Source organism: Aethalodelphis obliquidens, unplaced genomic scaffold (assembly GCF_003676395.1).
Source record: "Aethalodelphis obliquidens isolate GAN/ISIS:26980383/991018 unplaced genomic scaffold, ASM367639v1 scaffold146, whole genome shotgun sequence".
NCBI classification, from domain to species: Eukaryota; Metazoa; Chordata; class Mammalia; order Artiodactyla; family Delphinidae; genus Aethalodelphis; species Aethalodelphis obliquidens.
The window spans coordinates 203,655-218,178 of NW_020838090.1; the positions used below are offsets into that span (position 1 = coordinate 203,655).

Consider the following 14,524-nt stretch of genomic DNA (forward strand, 5'->3'; position numbering starts at 1 on the left):
GCCTGTCTGCGGATTTAATGGCAGGGGACTGAGCCGGGGCATCCCACCTGCCGCTTCTGCTTTTCTGGTGGCGAGGGCACCACCTGAGGGCGGGGTGAGATGGGGCGGCCGTGGAGTGCTGAGTTAGGGTGGCCGCGGGAGCTGTGGGGGGCAGAAGGCCACTCGGGAGGCCCGACACAGGTGCGCTGCTGGGCCCTTCCAGCACAGAGGTCCCTTCCAGTGGGGAACCAGGAATGTCAAGTGGCGCTGAGACTGGGCCGCGCCTGCCCCCTTCCCCTGCGCTCCGAGGACCTTGCCCCCCTGCTGCCCACAACTGCAGCCCTCCTTCTCCTTCCTCCAGGAGGGCTCAGTCTGGGGGACAGAGGCTGGCTCGGGTGGGGATGGTCACAGTGCTGGGTGGCAGAGGAATGAGACTGGGCCCAGGGGCGGGTGGCGTGGCCCGAGCCCGGGCGGGAATGTGAGGCTAAGGGCTGTGGTCCCGAGTCCTCCAGAGGCGGGTCCTCCCGAGGTGGGTCAGGCGGGGGCGGGGAGGGGGTGGTGGCGGCGGGGGAGCACGGAGAGGCGGGGCGGGGGTGGGCCCGGCACAGGGTCAGAGCTTGTGCGGGTTCACCCACTTGTAGGTGCCCTCGTACTGGAAGCCCACTCTCTTCATCAGCTCGTCCGCTTCCACAGGGCCACGGCTGGGAGGGGGACAGGGGGGGGGAGAGATGAGGAAACCCTGAGCCCCAGAGTCCCCCTCCCCCATCACCCCCATCACCTCCCCCTGCCCGGCCCCCGCACCTGCCGTAGACGTAGGGGATGGGCTGGGCCTTCTCGAGTTCGATCTGGTGCAGCAGAGGAGTGAAGATCCGCCAGGCCTCCCGCAGCTCGTCACTGAGGGGACAGGGGGCAGCGATGGGGTGGGTGGTGGCCCAGAGGGAAGGAGGTGGGGAAGGGGGGGAGGGGCCACCCCTCACCTGCGCACGAAGTGCATCTGGCTCCCACAGAAGACGTCCAGGATGAGGCGCTCGTAGGCGTCGGGGAGCTTCACGTTCTGCCAGCGGACAGGCGGGAGGGAGTCACCGAAGCGCGCGCCCCTTGGAGCCCTGGACGCCACCCCCTCCCCACAGGTGGGCACCCACCTTGTATCTGTTGCCGTAGGTCAGGTCCAGCTCCGACTCCTCGGGGTTGAAGAACATGCCAGGCTTCTTGGTCATCATCTTGGTGTACACGGCCTCGTTGGGCTGCACGCGGATCACCAGCTCGTTGCGCTTGCACTGCTGTCGGAAGATGTCCCCGGCCACGTCGCGGAACTGCAGGCGCACCTCGGCCTTGCGCTCGTTCAGGGCTTTGCCACAGCGCAGGATGAAGGGCACCCCTGGGGGGACAAGGCCAGCCTTGGGGGGCCGTTCGGGTGGATGAGGGGGCCAGGTCCCACCACCGCGGGCCCAGCGGCATCACCTACCATCCCACCGCTCGTTCTCCACGTAGAGGACGACGGCCGCAAAGGTGGCTGTGGTGGACCCCCGGGGCACTGTGGGGTCATCCAGGTACCCTTTTGTGGCCTCTCCCTCTCCGTTGGGGTTCCCCACATACTGGCCCAGGACCACGTTGCTCGCCTGCACCTCTGAGATACATTTCAACACCTTGACCTGGAGAAGAGCCAGGGAGAGGGGCCCCTTGGGTAACAAGGACAGCAGGTGCCAGGAACCATGTGACTCCGAGGGGTGGCCTTCCTGGACGGGTGAGTGGCCCAGATAGTCAGGAGGCTCCGTCATGCAAGGGCCCTCTGGGGCCACCTCAGCCCACCCTCACTGTTTCTGAAGGAGAAGCTGAGGCCTAGAAGATCAGTTCTGGGACAAGACACCTCGGGCTCAGGGCTGGTTGCTGCAGAAGGGGGAGGGGCCTGGGAGGGCACAGCTCCACCCACCTTCTCATCGCGGACGTCATCCGAGTGGGTGGAGGCGGGCTTCTCCATGGCCACCAGACACAGCATCTGCAGGAGGTGGTTCTGCATCACATCCCTGGTGGGAGGAAGGAACGGACAGTGAGCTAAGGCCTCTCCTTGTTGGCCAGGTTCTGGGGGCTCAGGGCCTTAAACTGGGCTTGTTTCCTGATCCCCCGTGTCTGCCAGGTCCCCTTAAGGCAAAGGAAGAAGACCGTGACCATTCCTGACTGCTCAGACACTCCTGCTGCCAAAACAGGAAGAGGCGACCCTGCAGGGTGGCGGGATGCCCGCCCCCCCGATCTCCCAGGAAGGGGAACCAGGCTCTCACCGGATGATCCCAAATTCATCGAAGTAGCCCCCACGACCCTCAGTGCCAAAGGGCTCTTTGAAGGTGAGAATGACGCAGGCGATGTTGTCCCGGTTCCAGATGGGGCCGAAGATCCTGTTGGCAAACCTGCAGGAGGGGCAGGGTGAAGGCTGGTGGGCGTCCGAGGGGGCAGCAGCAGGGCCCCCCAGCGCCCAGTCCTGGCCCCGGTCGCACCTCAGCACCATAAGGTTCTGGACCATCTCCTTGCCCAGGTAGTGGTCGATGCGGTAGATCTGGTCCTCGCGGAACAGGGAGGCGATGTGGTTGGACAGCCGGTTGGAGCTCTCTAGGTCCCTCCCGAAGGGCTTCTCCACGATGATGCGATTCCAGCCTCTGCGGGAGGCCAGAGCTGCGTCACTCCCACACCCTCCCTGGGGACCAGGGCTGAGCCCCTCATCCCCCTCCAAAGCCCCTTCCCCAGGGAGTGAGGGCAGAGCCTCCCTGCCGCTGCTCCGCAGTGAGATGAGCCAGCAAAGCTCTGCCGGGCCGGCCCTCCCCCGGCCTTGGCACGGAGAACACCTCCTCTCCTTCCCAGCCCTCAGCGCCACGCTCAAAGCTGACTGGCTGGTGGCTGGAAGGAGCGCCACTGGCTGGCTCTGCTCCCTCCTGGGCCCCGACCTAGTGAGAAAACGGGGAGGGGATGCCAAAAGCAGAGCCACCTCCATGGGTTTTAATGTGGAGAAAGATCCCTTATTCCTCACGGAGAGTTAATGTGAGACAAAGTGAAACCGACATGGCCGTGGCTTTGGAAAAACGACAGAGCGCTGAGCTGCTGCGGCACAGGCAGCAGGGTTCCCGTGGACCAACGCCGCCCTCTGGTGGTGGTCGAAGGGACCCTGAGAAACGCCGAAAGCTAGAGTAAGCGACCGGCAGCAAGAGTTTCGTGGAGCAACACTGCCACCTTGTGGTGCTAGGCGGGACTGCTGCCAGGGACAACGGGATTTCATACAGGGGATTTGGAAGGTAAACACGGGTGGTAGCATTTTCAGTAAAGGCTGTTAGAGAACTACTCTTACTCCTATTGCCTTCTTTGGAGAGGTAATTCATGGCAAGAACAAACACGGGACATCTATCTTTTTCAGACTCCCTAGATCGGTCGGCCCAGGAGGCAGGAAGGGAGGGTGAAACAGCAGTCTTACGTCTGGCTCATGCAGGTTTCGTGGATGTTCTTGGTGACAGCCTCATAGACAGTGGGGGGCAGGGCCAGGTAGAAGAGGCGGTTGGCCTGTGGCCCCTGGTGGAGAGCGTTCATGTGGCTGTTGAGGCGCTCATAGGAGGCTGCATCGTTGTACTGGCCAGCCACGTAGGAGTTGCGGGCAAAGAACTCCTCCAGTTTGGGCTTCTCCTCCGGGGCAGCCTAGAAAATACGGACACAAGGATGTCGGACCGGCCCCTCCCTCCCTCCCTGATCCCATAGGCAGGGTGGGCTTCCTGAGAAGTCAGCCATCCTAGCCCTGCACTGGGCTCACTCCCATCTCGTCGGCTTTGCACACCCATGGGGGCGGGGGCCGCGTGACCTAAGACGGAAGCCAGAGTTCAGGAAACTTTGACCTGGGAGACAGATCTCTCTCCAAAGTCATTCCACCAAAGTATGGTATGTTGAGAAAAGTCAGGCTTGCAGCATTTCCATGGTGGAGGGGCCACAGGGTACAGTGGGGAGGAACTGGTGAGCCCAAGTCAGAGGGGGCTGGGAAACAGGGGTCTCAGGCTGGCATCAAGGAAGCAGTGGGAGCAGGTGGGGAGGAGTGCCAGGCTGAGGATCGCTAGGGAGGAAGTGGCCCCGGCACAGGGGCGAAAGGCTGGGCCTGGGGGGAGGGAGGAAGGGCATCTGCGATGGGAGGCGGGTGTGGCACGTATGGAGACCCCAGAAGCCACTCACTTTGAAGAAGGGCTCGCTCTGCTTGCGGATGTCAGCCACTGTGAGGCGGGAGCGGGCATAGCCCACGATGTAGGTGTCTTCGGGCAAAAGGCCATCCCGGAACAGCCACCTGAGGGCAGAGCACAGCTGTGGCGAGGGCGAGGGCAGGAGGACCGTGGGGGGCAGTGAGCAGTGGGGGAACAAGCTTACCAGATGGTGGGGTAGATCTTCTTCTTGGCCAGGTCACCCTGTGGCAGAGAAAACAGGCATGGTTAGGAGCTGAGGACATGCCCTAGATCATCTCCCCCCAGGACACCCGGGTATCCTTGTCCTGCCCCTGTGTACAGCCTGAGCAGCTTGAACTAGAGCCCAGCCTAGCCCTTGACCCTGACCCGACAGTGCTCGCACACTGCCGGGGGCACTTCGAGGCAAAGAGACCTCGTGCTGGCCAGGAGGCAACCACCAACCCGCTGGTTCCACGATCCACAGACCCCAGTCTCTGGTCGAGCAGGCAGAACCAAAGCCAACACAAGATGCCCGCTTCTAAACAGCTCATGGGCTAAAGAAAACCCTAAATTCCCTGGAACCGAATGGCAATGGAAGTAGCACACATCAAATGAGACATGACCTTAAATGCTTAGGTTAGCAAAAAAGAACGGCTGGAAGCTGCTGAGCTCAGAATTCAATTGAAGAAGTTAGAAAAAGGACAGCAGAATTTTAAACCCAAACAAATTACAAGGCAGAGAACAATGAAAAATAAAAATGAATAAAATGGAAAACAAACCTAAAGAAAAGATCAAAAAGCCGAAAGTTGGTGCTTGAAAAAGACTAATCGAAACAGACAGCCTTCTGGCAAGACTGGTTTTTTAAAATAATTAATTAATTAATTATTGGCTGCGTTGGGTCTTCGTTGCTGTGCGTGGGCTTTCTCTAGTTGCAGCGAGTGGGGGCTACTCTTGGTTGCTGTGCGTGGGCTTCTCATTGTGGTGGCTTCTCTTGTTGTGGAGCACAGGCTTCAGTAGTTGTGGCTCACGGGCTCAGTAGCTGTGGCGCAAGGGCTTAGTTGCTCTGAGGCATGTGGGATCTTCCCGGACCAGGGCTCAAACCGTGTCCCCTGCACTGGCAGGTGGATTCTTAAACACTGCGCCACCAGGGAAGTCCCAAGACTGCTTTTTAAACAGGCACCAAGAATTAGGAGTGCAGTGGGACAAAACTACCGATGGGAAAGACAGAAGAGAGGTTTATGAACAACCTTACTGCATGTCTGACAACTTACATGAAATGGACACATTTCTAGAAAAATCCAATATACCAAAACGGAGCAAGGGACCTGAGCAGGCAATGGTTATAAAGGAGACAGGATGGCAGCCACAGCCTTCCCAACGAGACAAGCCTGGCCCTGATCCTGGCACAGAAAGCTCTGCCAGCGGGTCTCCCAGGAAGAGAGAACACCAGTCTGAGGCAAAGCCTGCCTGGGAAGCACCTGCTGAGCCATGTGATGGGGCCCCAGAACCCTGCGGCTGGAACCTCTGAGAAATGCACACAGGAGGCCCCAAGCCCATCTCGTCCATGTACGCAGATACAGATGCAAAATTTCTGCAGAAGATACCAGCAAACCCAATCATGCAACGTCAAAAATGGAATATGTCAGAATCAAGTTGGGGTCATCCTGCAAACGAAAGGTTGGTTTGATGCTGAAAAGCAAAAAAAAAAAAAAAAAAAAAAATCACTGGAAGTCACCACATTAACAGATTAAAGGAAAAAAAGCCGTAAGAAATCTGTCTACTCCTTTTGATTTTTCAATCTAGCAACCTTGCTAAACTCACCAGATGTAGATAAAGTGTTCCAGACATCAACATCTATCACAATAGGACCTCTTACCAAACTAGGAATAAAAGGGAACTTCCTTATCTTGATAAACAGCACCTATAAAAACTCTCACAAACATCATATATTGTGGGGAAATGTTGAAATAATCCCCTTTAAACAGCCAGGAGCAAGAAAAGAGCGCCTGCCATTGGCTGTTTATTCAATGCCCCACCAGAAGCCCTGACAGCAGCAGGTGGAGAGCAGACAAGACGTGAGGACGGGAAACGAAGAGCCACGCTGGCCCTCTTTGTAGCTGACAGTCTGTCCGTTAAAAGAAAACCACCTCAAAGCAAGCTACAGGCAAATTATTACAATTAATGAGATTTTAGCAAGGCTGATAGATTTAAAAAAATCAACAGATGGGAGTAGAAACAGATTTCTTAGGACACAGAAAGCAGTAATCAGAAAAACGGATAAATGAAGGTTTCAGCAAAATTAGAAACTCCTGTTCACCATAATACACTACTAAGAAGGTGAATAGAAAAAAAGAAAAAAAAGAAGATGAATCCACCCAAAGGCTTAAATCCATCAACAGGGGATGGACAGGCAGCATCAAGGGGTGAGCCGAGGGGTTCCCTGGCGGGCCAGTGGTTAGGGTTAGGGCTCCTGCTTCCACTTCAGGGGGCCTGGGTTCGATCCCTGGTCGGGGAACTAAGATCCTGCAAGCTGTGCAGGAGACCAAAACAAAAACAAACAAAAAAGGGATGAGCCAGTGACCCACCCAGCACATGTGAATCTCAAAATCATAATGCTAAGCCCCAGCCCCAGACACAAGACTAAATACCCTGAGCTCATTTAAGTGAAGCTTTAGAAAAGGCAAAATGATTGCACGGTGATGGAAGTGGCAGCCGCGGTGCTCCAGAGCAGGAGGTGGGCCACCGCTCGAGGCCTTCCTGGGGAGGTGGGAACATCCTCTTTGCTAATAAAGGTGTGTGCACCTTTACAGTGAAAATGGGTGCCTTTCAACGTGTACAAGTTTTACCTAAAAATAAAAAGACTGAAAAGAATAATAACCGAGCAGAGGGTGGGGCCCGGGTAGCCTGAGCGCTTAGCTGTTGACTTGTGTGCGCGTGAAACTTTCCAAAGTAAGAGCAAGGGTATGAACACACAGTAACTGTGGGCAACAATATGGTCATCCCACGAAGGTGACAGAAGACTCACTAAAATGTCACTAAAAAGTCCCTTCTCTCCACTCCAGTTCAGTCGCCGCGGCCACGGCAACATGCGTTAATTTGGTGACCTGACAAAGGAATTCTCCACTCAGGTGGAAGAGGCTTCCAGCGAGGGCATGGCTAGGGGGGTGGGGTGGGGGGCAGAGGAAGCCTGCGGGGCACAGCAGGCCACCCTTTCATGCGCCCGCCCTGTAATCAGGGAGGGCCGCTGGGCGGAGGCGCTGGACTCACCCTGGGCAGGAAAACCACCTCCAGAGATAAGGACCCAAATCTTCGCGGCAAAATGACCTTAGGAGCCACGTAACCACTGGACGGGTTCTATGAACCACTGCAGAACGGAAGCCGCGTGACCAGAAGCGAAGCAATTCCAACCTGATTAAAATCCCTGCCCCCTAGACAGGCAGTTAGGAAGGCACTTGGGGGGCTCCTGGGTGGTGGTGGAGGTCGGGGTGGACCACTTATGAGACTCAAACGTTCGCGTTCCTCCTGTCCTTGGCTTCAGCCTCCAACTCCCGGGCTGAGCCGACCTCTGCATGCAGACAAGCCCAGGTGTCTGTTCCACCCCAGGTCACCACCTCCAGGCTCCACTGGGACCCCGACTGCCCGAAGTGGGCGGTTCCCAAGCCAGCGTTCCCCATGCTGCTGCCCCTGCCCATGTCTTGCCAACTGCTCAGAACTGATCCCCCACGTGCCTGCCATCTTCCATGGAAGACAGCAGTGCATCAAGGTCCGGCTCCGACCCCCAGCCGGGGCCTCGAGCTGCCCCCGAGCCCAGTAGCCCCCAGCTGCGGCCCCCTCCTCCCAGGGCCCATCGGCGCCTGCTTCCTGCTTCTCCATCACTGGGACCGGGCCGGTGGGAGACTCCACTCTGGTCCCCGGGGCTCGGTGGGCCCCGTCTCCTCCCGGGCTTGTCGGGGACTGGCCGGGAGAAACGACCAGCACCACGGCCCACAGCCACCTCCCGCCTTCCTGGCCAAGTGGAATGTTTGCTTCCGATCAAATTCCAGCAGGCTGCCCGCCGGGCCCGTCCTGCCTGACTCACGGCGCCCCACACCCCACTGCTCTCGCTGGTCCCTTTGGGATTAACTAGCGATAGAACCTGCTCGCCTTGTTCAGCTCAGCCCTGCAACCAGTGGCCTGTTGGGCTCCGACTCACCCGACGGAAAGACGAGGTAGGACCCAGGACAGTGGGGGGCAGGGGCCCGGGGAGGCCCACCCTCCCCACCAGCCTGGGCTGGGCTCCTCTGCCAGGACCGCTGTGGGAAGAGAGCATGCTGCACATGGTGGGGGCGACGATGGGGCTCCCGAGGACCACAGCAGGGAGGGACGTGCCTGGGGACACATGGTGATGTAGCAGGAGAAGCAGTACCTGATTCAAATTTCCAGCTGTCAGCAAAGGGCCGTGGGCCGCCACCTGCCTGTCACCGCCCAGGTCTGACCTCAGTCTCCAGTTTTATAAACCCTCGGTCTCGGTCTCGGAGGCTTTTAGGGTGGAGGGGCGCGGCAGAGAATGCAGAGGCCGGCTGCCAGCTGGAGGCCAGGAAGGGGTGGGCTATCCCTGTCCCACTAGGGCCACCCGGGTCAAGGATCGCCCAGGTCCTGGGGTGGAGCGCAGCTCTGCTGGGGCCCAGCTGGATCCCAGCCACTGGGGTGAGACCCTGGGGCTGCTAAGGCAGGCTGGGCTGCAAAACCAACAAAAGGGCCTCACTCCTACTCCCTGGGGCTCATGAATCATCAGGCCTTTGGGGGAGTGCCAGAGTCATCATGACACAGCAAGAATCTTATCGCCCTAAGAGGGGAGGCAGCCCAGAAACACCCTGAGGAGAGGGAGGGCTGAGGTTGCCAGATCATGCCGTGCACAGGCCCATCACTGGGATGGGACCTGAGCACCGATCGAGCTCACGGCCCTCGTGGTCCAGGTGGGGAAACCGAGGCCCAGAGAGGCGAGGGAGACGTGCTGAGGACCATGCAGTGAGCCAATCTTGCCCGAGGGGGCTCCCAGTCCTGTTTTCTTTCTCTCGCCCCGATTGCTCTCTCCGTCCACTGTGGGGGGAAAGCGGCTCCGGCCTGGGAGAGGACACATGCGATCTGCCAGGCCCCAGGTTCCTCTCCCAATGCTGGTCTATGAGGAGAAACTGAGCTCTTTCATTCCAGAGCTCTCTGGACTGGGACAGTAAGTACCTCCACTCCCTTCCCAGCCGAGGGTGGGAGTCCTGAGAAGGGAGATAGTGGTCTCAGAGCAGGGAGAAGAGAGTGGCTGAAAGCCCATCGGTAAGACCACAAGCCAGCCTCAGGACACGCCCAGGAAGGAAGCTGGGCATGCGGGCGATGGTTGGGTAAGTGGCCCAGGGAGGAGAGGGGGCAGAGGACGGCCCCGCAGCCCAGCCTGCTCCAGGGGCTCTGCGTCCGCTCGTCCTTCTGAGAGGAAGGCTCTGTTCCATGGCCCTGGGAACATGAAGGCCTGGCAGTGTCTGCTGTCACATGCACTCACCTTGGGTTCCGGCCCCCAGCACAGTTCCCATGAGGAGGGGGGGGAGGGGGGAGGGGGGAGGGGGGAGGGAGGAGGGAGGAAGCCTCCCAGCTGGGCTAGGTGGGAGCTCTTCTAGGTGCTGCCCTTGCAGGGACACGCCCTCCGCACCCGGAACAGGAGGAGGGAGAAATACACAAGGGCTCTTCCTCAAGGACCCTCCTCCTCCCCCACTCCACCCTGCTGGAGCGGCACTTCCCACTTCTGCTCTAGAAGCCTCTGGTTATTGCTCCCACAGCAGAGGAGAGCAAAGGGGAACCCTACTGTTGGCAAAGAAACAAAGTTGCCTAAGCCCAAGCCCATCCCACATGAAGGCAGTGGAGTCACAGAATCAGCTCAGCAGAGCCCCAGGGCCCTCCACACTTGTTTCAAAAGACCTCAGTTATTAAGTGGAGACAATGAGGTTCAGAGAAGGAAAGACACCTGCCCCAGGCCACAGAGCAAACTTGGATGCTCTCAATGAGATATCTAAGTGTTGAGGGCCTGGGGTCATATGCCATTTACTGAGGCCTGGGACCCTCTGTTGGAGCATCCTGTGACAGGCCGGTATGGGGACGGGGGGAAGGAGGAAAAATAATCCTGAGTTACTTTCTCCCCCAACCTATTTCTTAGACAAGGTCCCAGGTGTTAAGGTTTCTGGCTCCTCTAAGGGGATGAGGCCGGGGCCACGGTGGGGGCCAGGTCTGCTCCGTGTGCTCCTCCTGGGCACCCCCCAGTCCTGGGTGACAGGGGGTCAGGGGACAGTGTTTGGGGTGACCTTCCTTCCCTCCCACTGGCAGAGCCCTGCATTCTGGCTCGCTTTTCCAAGTTCTGAAGAGAATCACAAAACTGGCAGGAGGCAGGCTCTGCAAAGCACGGTGGCGTGTTACGACACATGAACGAAGAACTGAGTTCCTCCAGAGCTGAGGGGACAGTGGTGTGGAAGTCACAGAGAGACAATGTCTGCTCCGTCAAGAGCTGACTAGTTTGGGTAGAACTCTCGCTTGAGGTTTATATAATAAGTTACCAGCAAAGATGCTCATATCATGGGTAGCAGATTCTTGGTCAAGTCCACGGTGAAAAGAGAAAAAAGACCACTTTCACTTTGAGATGAAACCTTGACAGCTCCCCAGCCCCTGCTCATGTCTTACCACTGGGTAGATCTTGTTTCCACACGGCACGTGGGGAGAGTGCTTCCGTCAGGGGTCATGGCTCTCTGAGGACCCACCCTCCCTCTCCTGTTCCCCCACCCTCATCACGTATGGTCAGCGTGCTTTACTTCTGACTTTGCTTCTACTCTTTGGCCTTTCTGATCAGAGAAAAGTGGCAGTTCCACTGGCTAGACAATGGGGCTGGTCTCAGTTCCTCAGCAGGCCTTGGAAGCTGGGGCAAAGAGATGGTATTTCAAGAAAGGTTGAGTGTTTTTCCTCAGGGAACTTGACAGTAGAGAGATAAGGCAGAGACCCAGCCTCGAATCCTACCTCTGGATCTAACTGTGTGACATCTGTCAAGTCAGAAACAGGTTTGGAAAACACACTCCCAGAATGAATCGCTTCCCCTGTTTGCATATCAGTTTTCCCTGTGGAGGAGGAAGTCCAACCAGACAGTCTCTAAGGACCTCCCAGCTCCAGGACATAGGTCTACAGTCAATGGCTGCACACGGACTTCAGAAATGCCTCGCGGTGTGTGTATACTGGGTGGTGGCAGGAGGAGTGGCACATGAGCAAGGGCAACAGCGAGAGCCCAACCGAGCAGAGCCCGAGGGACCCGACGACAATCAGTTGGGAAAGCCCAGGTACCTAAAGGGAAGGGAACTGAAGCAACGTCACGCTCTAAGTCTGCTGATTCTACGATGTGGGGCCTGGGGGAGACTCACCGATGCACCCATGATGATAAAGATATGCGTATCAGCCTGATGGAAGGCATCGCCCTGGTACAGCTCTTCCCGCAGGATCCCGCACACCTGGGTCCGGCTCAGAGCCACCTGCCCTGCCATGATGCTCTCTGGTGGAAGAAAAACTGGTTAACAAGGCAGGAGAACAGAAGAGCATTGAGAAGCTGGCCCCTTTCTAGAGGGGTCCTTTGGGCTCTCACCCAGCTGGTGCCTGATTATTGAAACCACTCACTGTGAATGGCTGGGGAGCAGGACGTTTGGGAGGTTAGAAACTGCTGGCCCTGGGCTCTGGCCATACTCTCTGGGCAACCTTCTTTCATGGTGTATGTTACCAAATTACCCAAAGCATTAATGAATTCCTTCTAGGGCCTCCGCTCTGGGGGACTGAATAAAACCCTGCTGTAGCATTGTACGACCTGCTTAAGACTATCTCACCCGGGGTTCAGGCGGAAACTCCACAATGAGCTGGAGCATGCTAGATTGTGCAGCTGATGGAGTGTAGCTCCAGCCCTCCTCCTGCCACGCTGCGAGACACCGGCAAGCCCCGTGTCCAGTGTGGCGGGGGGGCGGGGATGTAGGGGACTGTAAGATCGGCTAAGACCCTCTCGATTTTGCCCCGTTCCCAAGTATGGGAAATCAAAGTGCCTCGCAGCGCCGCGACCGCCCACTCAGTTACCTGTGCTTCGACGCTGCCACCCGTCGCGCTCGCAGCCCCGGAGTTCCCGGCAGTTTCCGGGGGCTACTCCCCGCCGGCCCATTTAACCGGCGGGGGCGGGCACCTGGTCTGAGCTGACCAGCCTCAGGCGAGACGCGCGGGTGGGGCCTCTGCAGGCCCCTCCCTCGAGGGGCGGGGAGGGCCAAGGGGCGGGCAGGTGCGCGCGCATTCCAGGCCGCCCCCCCCCCCCCCCCCCCCCCCCCCCCCCCCCAGCAGACCCTGTGCGAGGGCCCAGCCCTGGCCCACCCTGCCCTTTGAGCACCTGCGCTGGCCGCCGGGCTACGAGCTGCTTCCTTTACCCGCCGCCGTTGTACCGTGTCCCCGATGCTTCGAGAGTCCGCGTGCTGCTCTCTGCTGCTCGCCCGCGTGCCCATCCCCGGCCCGACCCCGCCCCTATAGTCCGGCTTTCTCGCGTGCCCTGGGAGGTCCCGCGCCCTCGCGAAGGGCTCCACTTCCGCCGGCCGCGTGGTCACGCCCCTCGACCTTGTTTGTGGGCGGGGCCTTCAGCAGCCCCGTCCCCTCTCTGGACCGGTCGCCGGATCAGGTCAAACCGGCCCTATTAGATGATAGCCTCGTCGTGGCTCCTCCCCTAACGGGGGCGGGGCGGCCAAGCGCCCCGAGGCTGGATGCAGCCGACGGAGAGACAAGGGGGAATGCGGGTCGCGACGCATATTACTGGGGAACGTCCTGAGGGCCAGCCGAAGCTGCCGGGCTCGGGTTTCGGTCTGAGGCAGCCTCCCTCACACCTCTCCCCGGCCGGCCGGGGTCGGGGCCTGAGTGTTTTACTTCCGGATCCCACATTTACGACACCGGAAGCCGGAAGTGGGAATTTGGCAGCGGGAGAAGGGAAGGGCTACCGCGGAACCCAGGCTTTCTCGGAGCATCGGGGCCCGAGGAGCGCTCGGGGCCCGCCACTCCCGCCTTTCTCACGTCGGACCGACTCTGCTGACAGGTGTGGTCCTCTTTTCCGAAGACAGGGTACCATCGGTGGGTGTTCCGCTGCCTCCGAGACCCCCCCCCCCCCGGACGACCAGGCTTCCCCCTCCTGTTGGGCCCCAGCCAGGTTCTGCCGCCAGCTTCTAGACCAGGGGCCGAGCCCAGCCGATTTAGGACTCAGGTTACTTTAGCGGCGAGCGGGACTGTTCCTGCCTCTTCTTCCTCCACCACGGCGGAGTCTGACCACACCCCTAGTTTGTGAATGACTCTTCTAGTTCGGAGACATTTTCTGTTCATCAAACTTGACTGCATTTGAGGTTAAGTTCTTTAAAAAGGCCTCAAATATAACTTGGCAGCTAAGTTTCTTAACTCATGTGCCTCATTTTGCTCCTTTTGCAAAAGGTGACTGTCTCCCGGACCTCATATCCTTTCTGTGACTTGAGGATGAATGGGTCATCCTGGCATGTTCGAGGAACTCATTAAGGCGGCCACTATATCTGGAGTAGAGTGAGCGAGGGGAGAGTACTTAGAGTGGAAGCCATGGGGGACCAGATAGTGCACGGCCTTGTAGGCGGGTTGTAGGGTCTTTGAGTTTTACGCGATGGGCAATGAGACACCATGGTAGGGATCCGAGTAGAAGAGGAATGTGATCAGAGTCACCTTTTAGGCTGATTGTTCAGCTGATTGTTCGCTGATTGGCGCGGTGGGGAGAACAGACTGCAGGGGGCAAGGGTAGGAGCAGGGTGACCTGTTAGGAGGTTATTGTAGTAATCCAGGTGAGAGACGATGCTGCTCTGATCATTTTATTATGTAAAATTTCAAAGATGTTCAAAAGTAGAAAGAATAGTCTGGTAAATCCAATGTATCCACTTCCCAGCTTCAACAGTTACCAACTCGTGGCTACTTTTGTTTAATTTATACCCCTCACAGTATTCTATTATTTTCAAAAATAGCTTTATTGACATATAATTCACATACCTTACAATTCACCCATTTAAAGTGTACAGTTTGCTGGTATATTCACAGACTTGCACAACCATCACCATTAATTCCAGAACATTTTCATCACTCCAAAAAGAAATCCCATAAACTTTAGCCATCACCCCCATCACCCCATCTACCCCAGCTCTAAGCATCCACTAGTCTCTATGTATTTGCCTGTTCTGGACATTTCACATGAATGGAATCATATAATATGTGGTCTTTTGTGACTTGTTTCTTTCTCTTAGCATAATGTTGTAGCGTGGGAACGTACTAGATTTTGTTTATTCATCAGCTGA

General features: G+C 57.7%; 2 protein-coding genes across 7 annotated transcripts in view; one reads left to right on the plus strand and one right to left on the minus strand.

The window, feature by feature from the left end:
• Positions 1–12,703, minus strand: G6PD (glucose-6-phosphate dehydrogenase). Of its 2 annotated transcripts, none has more exons than XM_027099862.1 (13): positions 12,571–12,703; positions 11,576–11,703; positions 4,363–4,400; positions 4,174–4,282; positions 3,434–3,651; positions 2,469–2,627; positions 2,256–2,381; positions 1,910–2,003; positions 1,445–1,631; positions 1,122–1,357; positions 957–1,033; positions 781–873; positions 1–680 (listed from the first exon to the last, which is right to left on the minus strand). In XM_027099862.1, exons 1-13 carry the CDS (start codon positions 12,680–12,682, stop codon positions 590–592), a joined length of 1,668 nt encoding a protein of 555 aa, XP_026955663.1. In that variant the 5' UTR covers positions 12,683–12,703; the 3' UTR covers positions 1–589. The 2 variants fall into 2 exon arrangements, with proteins under 2 accessions (XP_026955663.1, XP_026955664.1); XM_027099863.1 differs by lacking the exon at positions 12,571–12,703 and adding an exon at positions 12,270–12,486.
• The window catches only part of IKBKG (inhibitor of nuclear factor kappa B kinase regulatory subunit gamma), a 22,660-nt gene continuing 16,322 nt past the window's right edge, over positions 8,187–14,524 (plus strand). The window contains exon 1 of one of the 5 annotated variants that reach the window (XM_027099866.1): positions 8,187–8,365. The gene's annotated coding sequence lies outside the window, so the exon portion shown is untranslated. Of the gene's footprint in view, positions 8,366–8,862; positions 9,367–12,878; positions 13,296–14,524 lie in introns of those variants that run through there. The other 4 variants (XM_027099867.1, XM_027099868.1, XM_027099864.1 and 1 more) reach the window with 4 other exon arrangements.

Bases quoted from the DNA above. Each gene is read 5' to 3' on its own strand.
- G6PD (XM_027099862.1), bottom strand. From the start codon at position 12,682: ATGGGCACGCGGGCGAGCAGCAGAGAGCAGCACGCGGACTCTCGAAGC. The intron at 4,401-11,575 runs GTGAGTCTCCCC...TCTCTGCCACAG, and splicing joins TTATCATCATGGGTGCATCG to GGTGACCTGGCCAAGAAGAA. The intron at 1,034-1,121 runs GTGGGTGCCCAC...GTCCGCTGGCAG, and splicing joins CCTACGGCAACAGATACAAG to AACGTGAAGCTCCCCGACGC.